Genomic DNA, 15,139 nt, shown 5'->3' with positions numbered 1-15,139 from the left:
TACAGATTTTAGAGGAAGCATGGCCCTGCTGACAGGTTGATTTCAGATGTTCAGTCTCCAGAACTGGGAGATAATCAATTTCTGTTGTTTCATGCCACCCAGTTTGTGGTACTTTGTTCTGGCAGCCCTAGGGAACTAATATACTTCTGAACTTGTTTATTAGTTTTACTCTTTTTTAAGTGGAGTCCCTAGAATTTTCTATATCTCAGATGTATTGTATTAAGAAACCAACACAATGGTTTGTGCCCAGAAAAGATATTTCAAGACACAATGACTTAAGTCAGCTTTGATTTTCCATAGAAACGGAATAACAATTAGGGGTTGCATGTTGTTACCATCTGTTCTTCAGAGAAATGACCTCCCACAGTATTTTTCATCAACTAACAAATGTAAGTGGTGTCTCCCTACTAAATAGTGAAGTGTTTTCTAGCGTGCATGTCACAAAGGCCCCCTCTGCTTGAAACCAAGGGCACGGAGGGAGTATCGCTTGTGGGCGTGCTCTGCGACTGCAGGGTGTGGCGCATGAATATCCTTGGCAGTGCAGCATCAGTAGGAAAGAACTTGGTGGAATTGCTTTTCTTGCCTGTAAAGTTAGTAGGCAGGGTGCTGTCTTGGGCAAAGGCATGTTCCTGGTGGAACTATTGATCTAATTCGGAAGACCCTCAGGGTTTGTGGAATTAACATTTGGGATTGGGCAGTCAAGAGCCGTCCCACGGGCCTCTGACTTGTGGTAACATGTCACAGGGCTGCCAGGCTGGTGTGCCGGAGTGAGCTATGGGGTGTGAGCCAGCCTAGCTGTCCACCAGCCCCGGCATCGCCCTGGAGCTCTGTTGATCTCAGTTTGCCTCCTTCTGTGCATTTTATAGAGAAATTGGAAACTGAATTCAGGAAGCCAGGATGGGATGAAACACATCAGAAAGCAGGCAGAGTAAGCCTACTTGCCATCAAGGTGCTAAGATCGTGAGTGTTTGAAGTTCAGCGCGACTTTGCAGCTGAAAGAGAACAGGATTCAGAGCCAAAAGCTTGACCTTGGCTTCACTGGAACTGGCCCTTTGTGACTCTAGGCCAGTCCCAATACATCCTTCAACCTCTATAGAATCCACTCGAAGTATAAACGAGGATCCAATGAGATAACATATGTTAAATTACTTTATAAATGTTAATGTGCTATACGGATGACATACCAAAATGCGTCTTCCGGAAGGCAAGGGCTGGGAGTTGAATTTGCCTGTACTGCCGTTTCTGTATTATGTACCAAGCGAGGAAACTTTGGTGGAGGGGGGAGGTGGCGAAGTGAGCAGATGAGCCTGACTGATTCTGCTTATCTTTCGAGAACCTTCTAGGATCTATAAAATCGTTAGGACCCAAAGCTCTCACGTAAGTAAAAAATTCCATTTAGAACAGATGAAACCATTTCCAGCCAGGGGAAAAATAATCTACTTCCTGCGTTTGCTTGTTTGTTACCTTTCAGACATGTCGGGCAGGTCCTCAGAGCCCAGATGTCCCAAATACTCTGTGAAAGCGCAAGTCGATTGTCACTTTCAAGACAGGTCTTTCAAAGTCTGGTTCACACACCTACTGGCATTGCTTTAAAATACAATCCACTATAAGGTAGAGTCCACACTCAGCCCATAGCCCTTCCCGCCTTCTAACAGGTGAGTGGAATGACCCTTCCCTCCTCCTCCTGTCCTGGCCCTTTGTGCGTACAGCATGCCCTGGATTCCAGCTAGTTGTAATGGGGTTGGAGTCCCAGCGAAGGGTGACTTCAGAGGGAAGAGGCTACACCCCCTCCTCCCTGCTATCCCACCTCAGCCCTCTCTCAGCACCATTCTCCCACCCCTCAGCTTCTGCATGCCGTGGGCACTCACAAATATGTGCTAGATTAACGTTACCATGGCCCAGGAGTTATTTCTTTAATGGCCCTTTGAATGATATTTTCCTTCGCTGACTCTCTTTTTAATATAGACCTGTCTTAAAGAATCTAGACCTGTCTTTCTTAAGAGAATCACATATGATTTCCTTATGACTAGAGCAAAGGTGATGATTAAATGCTGAAGACTTAAAATCACTACCTGTGAATTATGGGAGAGAGGTTGAGAGAGGGTAAAGTAAGGCAATTTCCAGAAAGGAAATGTATTTTGTCCCTCTCCCTCCCCCCTGAAAATTCCCAGCAGTGTAGCTCCATTTGGAGAGTGGCCTGTGGGACTGTTATAATTAGATTCCATTGCTGCTGATGGAGACTGGAAGACAAAGGCAGGCATCTTTCCGCAGACCACATGGGCCATGTCAGAAGCAGCATAGTGAGAGCATCAAACTAATTTGTTTTCCCAAGATTAGACCAAGAAACACCGAAATTAATTTGCTTTCTTGGGATCCTGATGAGAAGCAGGGGTGTTCATCCTGCCTCTGTACTGTGGGAATTGCATTTGAGAGCAAGAGAAGGCCTCTGTCTTTCTCGAAGGAGCCTTCTCCTTGGTGGCAGCACCAGAAAGAAATGTTTTCTCCCCAGGTGCGTCTCACCCCTGATGAGGGTGCCCCAACCCTAGTCCTGAGAATGCTTCTTCTGTAAGCATTTTGGGTGGCAGGGTCAGATAAGTTTAGGTGATACCGTTCTTTCCCCTTCTTGGAGGGTGAATGCACGCGGCGCGTGCCAGCCTACAAAAGGCTCTGAGAAGGCTTATGGAAACAACAACAACAAAATTCAATTTTCCTTAATTTAGTATTCCATTCAGTGATTTGTTTAACAAATAATTTTAGAATGTGCCAGGCATCCTTCTAGGTGCTGGGAATTTAGCCAGAACAAAACAGAAAAAGTTCCTTTTCTCATGGAGTTTATAGTTTTGGAGGAGAGTCAGACAATAAGCAAATAAAAAATACATAATATGTTGTCAGATGGTGACAGATGATAAGACAAACAGCATAAAGGGTCAGAGCATGATAATGTAGGGGCACTGGCTTAGAGAGTGCCCCCACATTCTCATGTGTGTACAGCTCTGTGTGGGGGTGGACATTTGAGATGAGACAGGAAGGATGAGAGAGAGGTCAGCAGTTATTGTGGTGGGGGGCAGGGTAGTATTCCAAGCTGAGAGACTAGCAAGTGCAAAGGCCCTGAGACAGAGGGGCGCCTGGCCTGTTGGAGTAGGCTGGGTGGAGTGAAGGGGGTGCAGTGGAAGATAAGACCACAGAGGAGGTGGGCCAGGCCATGTAGGGATAAAGGGAGTGGGAAGGAAGCCCCTGGAGGGTTCTTGGCATGGGAGTGATATGTATGCCATACCTTTGGAAAGGATTTCTCTGGCTGCTCTGTGGAGAAGAGCCTCTAAATGGCAAAGGCAGAACCAGGAATACTGGTGAGGAGGCCATAGTGTCCAGGTGAGATGGGATATTGGCTGGGACCAGGGGATGGGCAGTGGAGGTGGTAGGAAAGGGACAGGTGTTTCCCCATCTTACTTGTCCATAAAATCTTTTTGAGGAATACTTTTTAATATCTCTTAGAATGCATTTTGGAAAACGTGTTATATATAAACAGATGTCGACCATATGTTTCTGTCAATCATGAAAGTATGTTTATACCTTCCTCCCTGTGCTAATTTGTAGTGGATAACAACGTCGGAGAGGTGAGACACCAAAAAACTAACGGAAGAAGCTGGACATTTTAATTTTAGCAAGTGTGGTCAAGGTTGAGTTTGGCTGTTGGCACCAGAGGTGTGGTAGTCAGAGAAGGCATTGGAAATCCATTTTTGTTTGTACCTTTGTTTGTTCTTTTTGTTTGTTTGCTTGTTGCTTTTACTTTTGTTTGTTACTTTTGTTTGCGCATCTGCATCTGTGTGTTCTGCACACAGGTGCAAGTGTGCAAAAGGCTCTCATTACACGTTTGTGGGTTTTTTTTATTTCAGTGTATACCGAATTCCTACTATGGCCTTTGATAGCTAAGTCCTTGGTCTGTGAATGCTTTACTCGTCCACCTTTCACCTGGTCAACTCTGCTCTATTCCATAATATCATGATGCCATGTGCCAGCACATAGGTCTTATCACATTACAAGCCAATTATCTGTTTAGTTGTTGGCTGTTCCACTAAATGGAAAATTCCTTGGTGGTGAGGAGTTGTGCCTTTAATTTCTGTATGCAGAATCTAGGGAGAGTCTAGACCCTTCTCCTGAGTAGGAGAGAAATAGCTATTAGCTGGAGTGAATGAGTGAGTGTCCAGGATTGCCTTGGGCACCAAGAATAGAAGAGGAACCAAAACATAGACTCTTTCTTTAAAGACCTAGTAGTGTGATGGGTGGATGGATGAATTCTGACTTCCCTTGTGACTATAGATTTGGGCCCATGTCAGTTCTCATACTTTGGTGGAATATTCAGTAGCCCTCTTGGGAGGATTAAATCAAGAAGCCACTCCTGTCCTCCGGTATCTAACTTATCCACCCAATTACTGAGCTTGAAATTCCACAATTGACCTATTTCCTTAAACTAAGGAATTCAAAGAGAAATACCTCAGGGAAGGGAGTAGTGCTTTAGGGACTCCTTAGCCATTTATTGATATGTTTTGTGTGAATTAGTTGGGCGGCTTTTCCCCTATGACCGTAAAGGAGCAGGTTTTGTTGGAAAAGAGATGAGGGCACCCATTCTCTAGGGGCTGCCTTGAACTTGCAGCAGTATCTTGTACTAAGAAGCAAAACGTGGAACCCTGAGTCAACCCTGAGTCCAGTCCTCTTGCTTCACGAATCACGTCTTGGGGACTTGTGCACCAAGACGCCTGGTCACAAAGTTGCGCCCACATTGAGCCACAGAGCGGTGGTGGCAGTAAGGAAGTCTCTGGTGCCTCCCTTCTGGAGACCACAAGCCAAGGGAACAATGAGGAATGCATCCCGTGAGGATAATGCTCTGGGGGTTTTATTACGTGCTCGGAGGGAGGTGCTGAAGTAAACAAAGGCTGCCGCTTTTGTAGCCACATCCTAGGAACCTTGCAAAATGAAATATTTACTAAGTAAAACATGAGCAAAGCAGAAAGAGCAAACTCATCATTTCTAGGCATTAAGGGGAGAACAGTGCAAGCCTGGGTGTGTGTGTGTATTCCCTCCTCCTGTTGACATCCACGGGAGTTAACTCAGGTCCAGAAGAAAGCGTTTTGCTGTTATCAATGTAATGTGAATGAGACAGACTTGCTTTAAAACTCTACAGGTACGCTGATCACATTGCCTGACTCGCTCAGAAAAGACAAGCAAACAGTCATTCTTCTTGGAGCTTTCCTTGAGGCTAAACCTCAGTGTGTATCTCAGCAACAGCCATAAATACCCAGGGTGAGTCTTTTCTGAAAGAGCCTGAGTCACCTCCCTTGTGACTCCCCATCCTGTGCTCCTGGCTAGAGAAGAGCACAGCCAACCTACGTTTAATGGTCATTTTCCCTTTCAGAACAGGAAGTTGCCAGCATTATTCCTGCTGGACGATGACTTATATTTATAAAAGACATTCTTTTATTCTTCTTTAATTTCAAGTAACCTAGCATTTACTGAGTAGGTGCCATGTGCCAAGTGTTGCCTTTTGATGTTATTTAATCCTCCCAACAGCACTTTTATTTCCCATTTTACAGATAATGCAATTGAGGATTAAAGACCACAGATAACATGCTTAGTGTCACAAAAGTAGTAAGTGGCAAAAGCAGTATTAGAACCCAGATGTGTGTTGACTCACAAACAAGATCACTGTTATATGTCTAATCATTTAAGTCTTTCTAATTTGCCTAGGACACCCGTTTGCTCAAGAGATGTTGTGGAGTTTCTGTATAATTTTAGGAATGACCAAGTGTTCGTTGCAGAACTTGCATATTCTGTTGATGAAGCAAGTGGAGCATAGGTCTGCCTTAGGTCTACACTGACTTCACTCTGTGACGTGGAGCAATCATAGAAGGAAAGGGAGCCTGTCAACATCACACTGTTGAAGACATGTTAGCCGACTGCTGGCGTCAGCACTGAGGTTCCAGCAGCGATTCGCACCTCCACGGAATGCGACTTTCAGCTCCATGGGGCTCCCCAGCCCCTCCTGGACTAGGCACAACTCCTGGGGTATGGGGGTGAGGGAGGGTGTTGAGGCCCAGCTTCCTCAGCCCGCACCCCGCCACTGCTGCCGCCCCCAGCGCTGCCTGGAGCCGGTCTCTGGGTGCAGGGGCTGGAGTGGGGCAATGTGGATGTTTTCACATGGCACTTAGAGTTTCTACAAGGCCATGTCCATCTTCTGATCTTTCTGCTGTCTCCAGAGCCTGGCTCCAGGCCACCGAAGTCCGGAGCTCAGCATGCTGATCTTTTTTGTGGACAGTTAATATAAAGGCCAGAGGTTTCAAACCTGTGCTGAATAAGCCTTTCAACAACCATTTCTTGCCAGAATAAACATATTCATAATCTAGATGGTGTATTGCACCAAATCTCTTGGACTATGTTCTTTTTTTAAATTATTTTTTATTGAAGTATAGTTGCTTTACAATGTTGTGTTAGTTTCTGCTGTACAGCAAAATGAATCAGCTATACGTATACATATATCCCCTCTTTCTTGGATTTCCTTCCCATTTAGATCACCACACAGCACTGAGTAGAGTTCCCTGTGCTATACAGTAGGTTCTCATCAGTTATCTATTTTATACATAGTAGTGTATATATGTCAATCCCAATGTCCCAATTCATCCCACCCCCCCTGCCCCCCTTGGCATCCATACATTTGTTCTCTATGTTTGTGTCTGTATTTCTACTTTGCAAGTGAGTTCATCTGTATCATTTTTCTAGATTCCACATATATGTATTAATATACAATATTTGTTTTTCTCTTTCTGACTTACTTCACTCTGTATGACAGTCTCTAGGTCCATCCACATCTCTGCAAATGGCACAATTTCACTCCTTTTTATGGCTGAGCAATATTCCATCGTATATATGTACCACATCTCCTTTATCCATTCATCTGTTGATGGACATTTAGGTTGCTTCCATGTCCTGACTATTGTAAATAGTGCCGCAATGAACATTGGGGTGCATCTGTCTCTTTGAATTATGGTTTTCTCTGGGAATATGTCCAGGAGTGGGGTTGCTGGGTCATATGGTAGTTCTATTTTTAGTTTTCTAAGAAACCTCCATACTGTTCTCTGTAGTGGCTGCACCAATTTACATTCCCACCAAGAGTGCAAGAGGGTTCCCTTTTCTCCACACCCTCTCCAGCATTTATCGTTTGTAGATTTTTTGATGATGACCATTCTGACTGGTGTGAGGTGATACCTTATTGTAGTTTTGATTTGCATTTCTGTAATGATTAGTGATGTTGAGCATCTTTTTATGTGTTTGTTGGCCATCTGTATGTCTGCCTTAGAGAAATGTCTATTTAGGTCTTCTGCCCATTTTTTGCTTGGGTTGTTCATTTTTTTTGATGAACTGTATGAGCTGTTTGTATGTTTTGGAAATTAATCCCTTGTCAGTTGCTTCATTTGCAAATATTGTCTCCCATTCTGAGGGTTGTCTTCTCGTCTTATGGTTTCCTTTGCTGTGCAAAAGCTTTGAAATTTAATTAGGTCCCTTTTGTTTTTATTTTCATTACTCGAGGACAGGGGTTCTCAACCCCCAGGCCATGCACCAGTACCGGTCCGTGGCCTGTTAGGAACCGGGCCACACAGCAGGAGGTGCGCAGCTGGAGAGCAAGCGCAGCTTCATCTGTATTTACAGCCGCTCCACATCACTTGCATTACCGCCTGAGCTCCGCCTCGTCTCAGATCAGTGGTGGCCTTAGATTCTCATAGGATTGCAAACCCTACGGTGAACTGCACATGATCTAGGCTGTGCGCTCCTTATGAGAATCTAATGCCTGATGATCTGAGGTGGAGCTGAGGCAGTGATGCCAGAGCTGGGGAGTGGCTGCAGATACAGATTATCATTAGCAGAGAGGTTTGACCACATAGAGACCATAATAAATAAATTGCTTGCAGACTCATATCAAAACCCTATCAGTGAGTGGCAAGTGACAATTAAGCTGCGTCTGGTGGCAGGCTTTATAGTGGCAAGTGAGTTGATGTACTTCAATTGTACAGCTGCAGCTGGTGGTAGGCTTTAAGTCAAAATCCGACACTTATTTTAGTCCACACGTGGCCCACCCATTATTTTATTTACCACTTCCATCCACGCCTCTTTCCCACACTGCACACTTGTCTCAGTCACAGTTTTGGTAAGCCCGCAAGCTAACGCTAGCCAAAATGAGTAAAAAACAAACATCACTGGAGAGCTTCTTTGAAAAGGGGGAAAGACCCAATGATGAGACAGCAGAAGACTCTAAGACTGCCAACAAGAAGAAAGCTGCATTTAAGAGAAGATACCAAGAGTCCTACTTAAATTATGGGTTCATTGCAACAGGTGATTCACATTCTCCAAACTTGCTTTGTATAATATGTGGCGACCAGCTATGCAACGAAACCATGAAAACTTCAAAACTGCTTCGCCACGTGGAGACCAAGCACCCTGCATTAAAAGAGAAGGCTTTGGAGTTTTTCAAAAGAAAAAAATGTGAACATGAAGAACAGAAGCAATTATTGAAGGCCACCACGTCATCAAATGTGTCTGTGCTGAGAGCATCATCCTTAGTGGCTAACAGCATTGCTAAAGCTAAGAAGCCCCTTACTGTTGGTGACGAGTTGATCCTGCCTGCTGCTAAGGACATTTGTCATGAACTTTTAAGAGAAGCTGCAGTTCATAAGGTGGCACGTGTTCCTCTTTCGCCTAGCACCATAACTAGATGAATTGATGAAATAGTAGAGGATACTGAGGCACAATTGTTAGAGAGGATTAATGAGTCCCCATGATACGCAATCCAGGTTGACGAGCCTACCGCTGCTGACAATAAGGCAAAAATGCTTGTTTTTAAAATTTTATTTATTTATTTATTTATGGCTGTGTTGGGTCTTCGTTTCTGTGTGAGGGCTTTCTCTAGTTGTGGCAAGCGGGGGCCACTCTTCATCGCAGTGCGCGGGCCTCTCACTGTCGCGGCCTCTCTTGTTGCGGAACACAGGCTCCAGATGCGCAGGCTCAGTAGTTGTGGCTCACGGGCTTAGTTGCTCCACGGCATGTGGGATCTTCCCAGACCAGGGCTCGAACCCGTGTGCCCTGCATTGGCAGGCAGATTCTCAACCACTGCGCCACCAGGGAAGCCCAAAAATGCTTGTTTTTGTGTGATATTTTTTCAGGATGATGTACATGAGGATATGTTATGTGCAGTTTTGTTGCCAGCCAACACCATAGCTGCAGAACTATTCAAGTCTTTGAATGATTACACATCAGGAAAACTGAATTAGTCATTTTATGTTGGTATATGCACCACCGGAGCGGCCTCCATGACTGGACGGCTTTCTGGTTTCACTACTCAGGTCAAAGAGGTCGCTTCTGAATGTGAGTCTATGCACTGTATCATCCATAGAGAAATGCTGGCTAGCCACAGTGAACAAACTGTGGGCAGAGGTTCTTCCAAACCCCATGATGACGGCTGTAACCTCACATCAAGCAAAGTCAGTGTTTTTTATGACCTTGTAAATGTTATAGTCCTTCCAAAATTGTCTCAAGGTTGTTCCTGATTCATCACTCTCCTTTACTCCCTGATGAAAAGCATGATGTAAATAATATTTCTTAAAAGTCGCTATAACTCCCTGGTCCATAGGTTGGATGGGCGATGGAGTATTTGATGGCAGATGCACTACTTTGACCTTGGGATGAAAGTCGTCCATAAATGGGGGGTGGCCCAGAGTATTGTCGAGCAGCAAAAGAATATTGAATGGATGTCCTTCTCCAAGCAATATTTCTCTACCTCCAGGATACAGTGGTGGAAAAACCAGTCCTGGAAAATGGCCTGGGTAACCCAGGCTTTGGGGTTACTCTTCCACACAAACACAAAGAAGAGTGTTTGGCTCTCTTGGCTATGTTTTTAAGGGCTGTTGGGTTCTCTGAATGATAAACTAAGAGAGGCTTCAGCTTTATATCGCTGGAAGCATTGCCACCAGACAACAGGGTTAGCCTATCCTTTGCTGCTTTATAGCCTGGAATCAACTTTTTCTCCTTACTGATGTAACTTTGGTCTGGCATCCTCTTCCAGTACAGCCCTGTCTCATCCACATTAAAAACCTGCTCAGGTAAATACGTGTCTTCATCAATAATTTCTCGAAGCGTTTCAGGAAATTCACGGGCTGCTACCGTATCTGCACTTGCCGCCTCACCACTTACTTTTACATTGTGAATGAAGGTTGGCTCAGCCTTGAATGCATAAAACCAGCCGTGGATGGCACTAAAAGACATGCCCTCTGATTCTTCACTGTGTTTCTTCTTCAAGTCTTCATAATGGCTTTTAGCTTTCTCTTGAATCAGCATTAAGCTGAGCAGGACTTGCTGATGCTGATCCTTCATTCACACACTGAGAAGCTTCTCCATCTCCTCCATCACTTTTCCATGTTTCTTCAATATTATTGTCGACATCATTGACACAGCAGACTTCACGTTTCCATGATCTTGTCCTTGTTCTTTAGAATAATGCCGATGGTTGAACAGTTCATGTTGTCAGAACGAGCGACGTCTAGCATCTTTTCACCTCGCTCCACTCAATTATTTTCACTTTTGTTTCCATTGTTATCGCTTGGCGCTTTTTAGCAGTACCAGCTACATCTCCGCTGCTTTTACCCTTGCCTCTGAACATCCTGGGCTTGATATAAAGATACTATACTACTCTACTCTATACAGTACTGTACAATAAAGTACACAAAAGCACAGCCACTTGCAGAGGATGCACGCACGTGACAATGTACGCCGGACACACGAACTAACTTACGTGATTGGACGTGCAAACACACGTTCGCATCTTTTGACAGTTCACAACTTGAAGATTCCTATGTAGGGCACTTACTGTAAAATTCTTATCACAATTCTTGGCATAGAGTAAGCACTAAATTAACCGTTTTTCATTAAAACAGTGCCTGGCACATATATGTGGTGTAACTGGGTGATCCACCCTGAAACAGAGGTATATTGTTTGCAGACATTGATGATGTGATAAGCAGCTGCTCATGGACATCCCTTAGGCCACCCCTGGTGTGCAAGCCACACCTGAGAACTGCTGCTTTAAGACAGGCCTGGCCTTCCAGCATAGATCCCAGGCTGCCATCTTCCTGGTGACCTTTGGAATGAGCCCAGCTTTTTGCATTTTTCCATTTACCAGAAAGAGTAATAGTCATAGATAACTCTCCCCCTGAGTAATCTGCCCACTGGCCAAACATCTTGCATATTTTCCAGGTATAGGTGGTAGAAACTTATTTTCCGGTTTAACTTTTTATTTTGGGGCCATTTGCAGATTCACATGAAGTCCTAAGAAATAACACAGAGAGACCCCCTGATCCTGCCCTTCCCCGAGACTTCCTCCAATGGCGACATCTACAAACATCTGGATTTAAACCGAAGTTTTGAATAAGTATTCCTAATTGCCCGTTTTAATGCAAAAGCACTGAAAAATCTGCTTTACTTTAGTGAGACTACAAACTGTAAGACCTAATCTCTTCCATCAAGGATCCAAAAATCAACTGGAGCCTCGATTTTTGGCTGAGGAACCCAGAGTCCCAAAGAGAACTTACATACACACCGGCTTTGTTTTAACCTCAGAGTCAAAAACAGTTTTACAAGGAGTGTTTTTTTCTCTTTTTCAAAACCAAAATGTTTAATTGTAAAATTTTTTAAATGTCTTTTCATTACTCACGTGATTAGGTTCCTTAGGGAGTTAGAATTATCCATTTTCTAGTCACAATCATGACTTTCAGGACACCATGCCTGTTTTCTGTCATCGACGTGGCTCCCATACTGGGAAATTTTGGTGGGTGAGAGCCCCTTAAAGCCTGTGATAAGAATATTTGTGCCTGGGAACAAAAGCAGGAAAGCCAAATACAGTCAATTTCTTTACTGTTTATTAGAAAAAAACAATTGAGGAAGCTTTCCATTACTAACCAGCATGCTGTTTGTAGATGGCATGTTACAGGGGTCAGGCTCTGCTTTCACACTCACCAATCTTTCCCTTTAATGGTGTTTTTGCTGCCATGGTGCCCAGGAAGCAGCTGATGTGCCGTGTCTGATTTAATCGTCCATTTATGAATGGTAGACCAGTTGGCTCTATTTGTTGTGTGAAATCTTTTAATGCTGCCCTTCATTTTTAAAGTAGGAGACATCTCTCCATCGCCAACATCATCTATCGTCATCCTCCCTTCTTCTCTCTTTTCCTGCCTCCCCCTTACCTTTCTGAGTGCTCCATCCTCAACCTCGTTTCTCACTGCCTTCCCATCTTACTCTCCATATGGATCCTCCCATCTCTCCCTTCCCCTGCCTCTCAGCTCTCCAAAATGGAAAGAAAAGGGAGAACAAACAGGAACATCATTAAGACATTTGGCAAAAAAGCCTTGTAATCATATGTTTATTTTCATTTCATTTTGTCTTCTTCTAAAACACAGGCCTGAGCAGAGCCATGCTTCCGTTTGCCTACTGGCCATTTGCAGGTATCCAGTGGTAATGATGCCCAATCCATTTACAAACATCTTTTTGTCTTTATTGCTGGGTGTGTCTGTCATGTCTGGAAGAGCAGTTTAAATGTACATTTGTAATAGCCGCTTACCAAGTATTTTACACTGGATGCAAAAGAACAGAGTAGAAATGGCCATTATATGAATCAGTATTTGGAATACTGCTACAGCACAAGGCTTGGGGAATTAATGATGGGGGAGAATGATTTTTTTCACCTTCATATCATTTCTGTGCAAGGTGGGCCTGATATTGGCTGACTTGGGCCACCAGAGCAGACAGTTCAGTGGACAAGTGAAAGAAGTCAGCCTGATTGAGCCAGGACCTAAGGGGCTGTCCATGAGAAAGGAAACCAAGTGGTGGGTCCTGGGAGGCTGCTGACTCTGGTATCCAAGGCAGCAGCTAATTGCAGTCAGATAAGGTGGCAGGCAGTGTGTGTGTGTTGGGGGGGGGTGTCTAGAGATGAAGAAGGTAGGGACAAAGCCTGGGGTTCTTACAGGGTGCATTGGGAAAGGAGTGGCTTCCCTGTTCTTGCTGGCCTGGGGGTGGCTTCTGAAAGGGCACATCCCCACTGGACAAGTCACATGTTCTAATTCAGTGATTATCAAAAATGTCTGTCAAATCATTTGATGAACCGTTCCAATTTCCTACAGATATGACTGCCATACTCGGGGAAAATACTCATTGTCAGTTTTGGGTGCCATGTGAGTCTCTGTTATCATTTACTGGAAGGAGATGCAATGAAGGTAGAAAGGAAATGTATTTTATAAATATTTATAGGCATAACTCAGAGATATTGCTGGTTCGGTTCCAGACCACCATAGTAAAGTGAATATTGCAATAAAGCAAGTCACACAAATTTTTTTGGTTTCCCAGTGCTGTAAAAGTTATGTTTATACTATACTGTAGTTGGTTAAGTGTGCAATAGCATTATATCTAAAAAATAATAGACAATACCTTAATTAGAAAATACTTTATTGCTAAAAAACACTAAACATCACTTGAGCCTTCAGCAAGTCATAGTAGTAACATCAGAGATCACTGATCACAGATCACATGACAAATAAGGAAAAAGTTTGAAATATTAGAAGAATTTCCAAAATGTGACAGAGAGACAAAGTGAGCAAATATTGTTGCAAAAATGACGCTAATAGATTTGCTTGACTCTCGGCTGCCACAAACCTTCAATGTGTTGAAAATACAGTATCTGCAAAGTGCAATAAAGCAAAGCACAGTAAAATGAGGTGTACCCATATATGATTTGATAGCATTGTATATGGGGATGCTTGCTTAGTTTTTTGTTTGTTTGTTTGTTTTTTCATTGTGAGGAAATGAGGTCAGACGGGATTCTTTTACTATTCTGGGTTTGCCTTTGCAGCGTATGTATGTATCTGTGAGCAATATTACTTGTCTCAGTCGGGGTCTGTCTTTCTAGCACTTTTGAAATAAGTTGGATGTACTTATAAAGGTGTAAGATATTCTGTTGTATTTTCAGGGGAATGCTTGTGCATTGTATGCAAACTTACCCAGGAGACAGGGTTCCTTAAAAACAATAATAATAATAGTAAAAACCCTAAATACTCTAAGTTCTTATCTCACTTGAGCAGAGAACCAGCAAACTGAGTGCTCAAAAGAAAGGAGAAGTGAATTCTGTGTCTTAGTCTATGGGGCCAGTGAAAAGAGACCAAGAATTAGATGGTGAAAAAGACTTGGAAAAAATTTAAAATATCTTCTGTGGGTTTTCTTCTCTTGCAGTTCCATTTTGAACCCAAAGTGGATGATGCTGTCAGGACTGAACCACTGACCAGAGTCTGTGAAAAATTCCCATCTTCTCATTGGCCATCAGTTGAGGTAAGATGGAAGACTCCTATAAGGATAGGACTTCACTGATGAAGGGTGCCAAGGACATTGCCAGAGAGGTGAAGAAACAGACCGTAAAGAAGGTGAATCAAGCAGTGGACCGGGCCCAGGATGAATACACCCAGAGGTCCTACAGTCGGTTCCAAGACGAGGAAGAGGATGATGACTATTACCCACCGGGAGAAACCTATAATGGGGAGGCCAATGATGATGAAGGTTCCAGTGAAGCAACTGAGGGTCACGATGAAGACGATGAAATCTACGAAGGGGAGTATCAGGGCATCCCCAACATGAACCAAGGGAAAGACAGCATTGTGGCAGTGGGGCAGCCCAAGGGCGATGAGTACAAGGACCGCCGGGAGCTGGAATCAGAGAGGAAAGCTGACAAGGAAGAACTAGCCCAGCAGTATGAGCTGATAATCCAAGAGTGTGGTCACGGCCGCTTCCAGTGGGCCCTTTTCTTTGTCCTCGGCATGGCCCTGATGGCGGATGGCGTGGAGGTGTTTGTCGTGGGCTTTGTTTTGCCCAGTGCTGAGACAGACCTGTGCATACCAGATTCGGGATCCGGATGGCTAGGTGAGTGCATCGTGTTAGAGAGACACGTTCTGAAACTGCTTTATTTGTTGAGGACAGTTAACAAATAGAATAAATACTTTTCATATGGAGCCCTGCATTTTTTCCAACATTTGAAAAATTTTAAATATGCAAAGGAATCAAAAGA

General features: G+C 43.9%; 1 protein-coding gene across 1 annotated transcript in view; it reads left to right on the top strand.

The window, feature by feature from the left end:
• SV2C (synaptic vesicle glycoprotein 2C) overlaps positions 1–15,139 on the top strand; it is a 215,456-nt gene that overhangs the window by 29,396 nt on the left and 170,921 nt on the right. The window contains exon 2 of the mRNA XM_082624126.1: positions 14,314–14,994. Within this exon, the coding sequence (XP_082480252.1) occupies positions 14,415–14,994 (580 nt within the window). The 5' untranslated portion in view covers positions 14,314–14,414. The remainder of the gene's footprint in view (positions 1–14,313; positions 14,995–15,139) is intronic.

This window comes from Mesoplodon mirus (assembly GCF_964341445.2).
Source record: "Mesoplodon mirus genome assembly, chromosome: 5".
Lineage (NCBI taxonomy): Eukaryota > Metazoa > Chordata > Mammalia > Artiodactyla > Ziphiidae > Mesoplodon > Mesoplodon mirus.
This window is presented reverse-complemented; position numbering and strand designations above follow the sequence as displayed.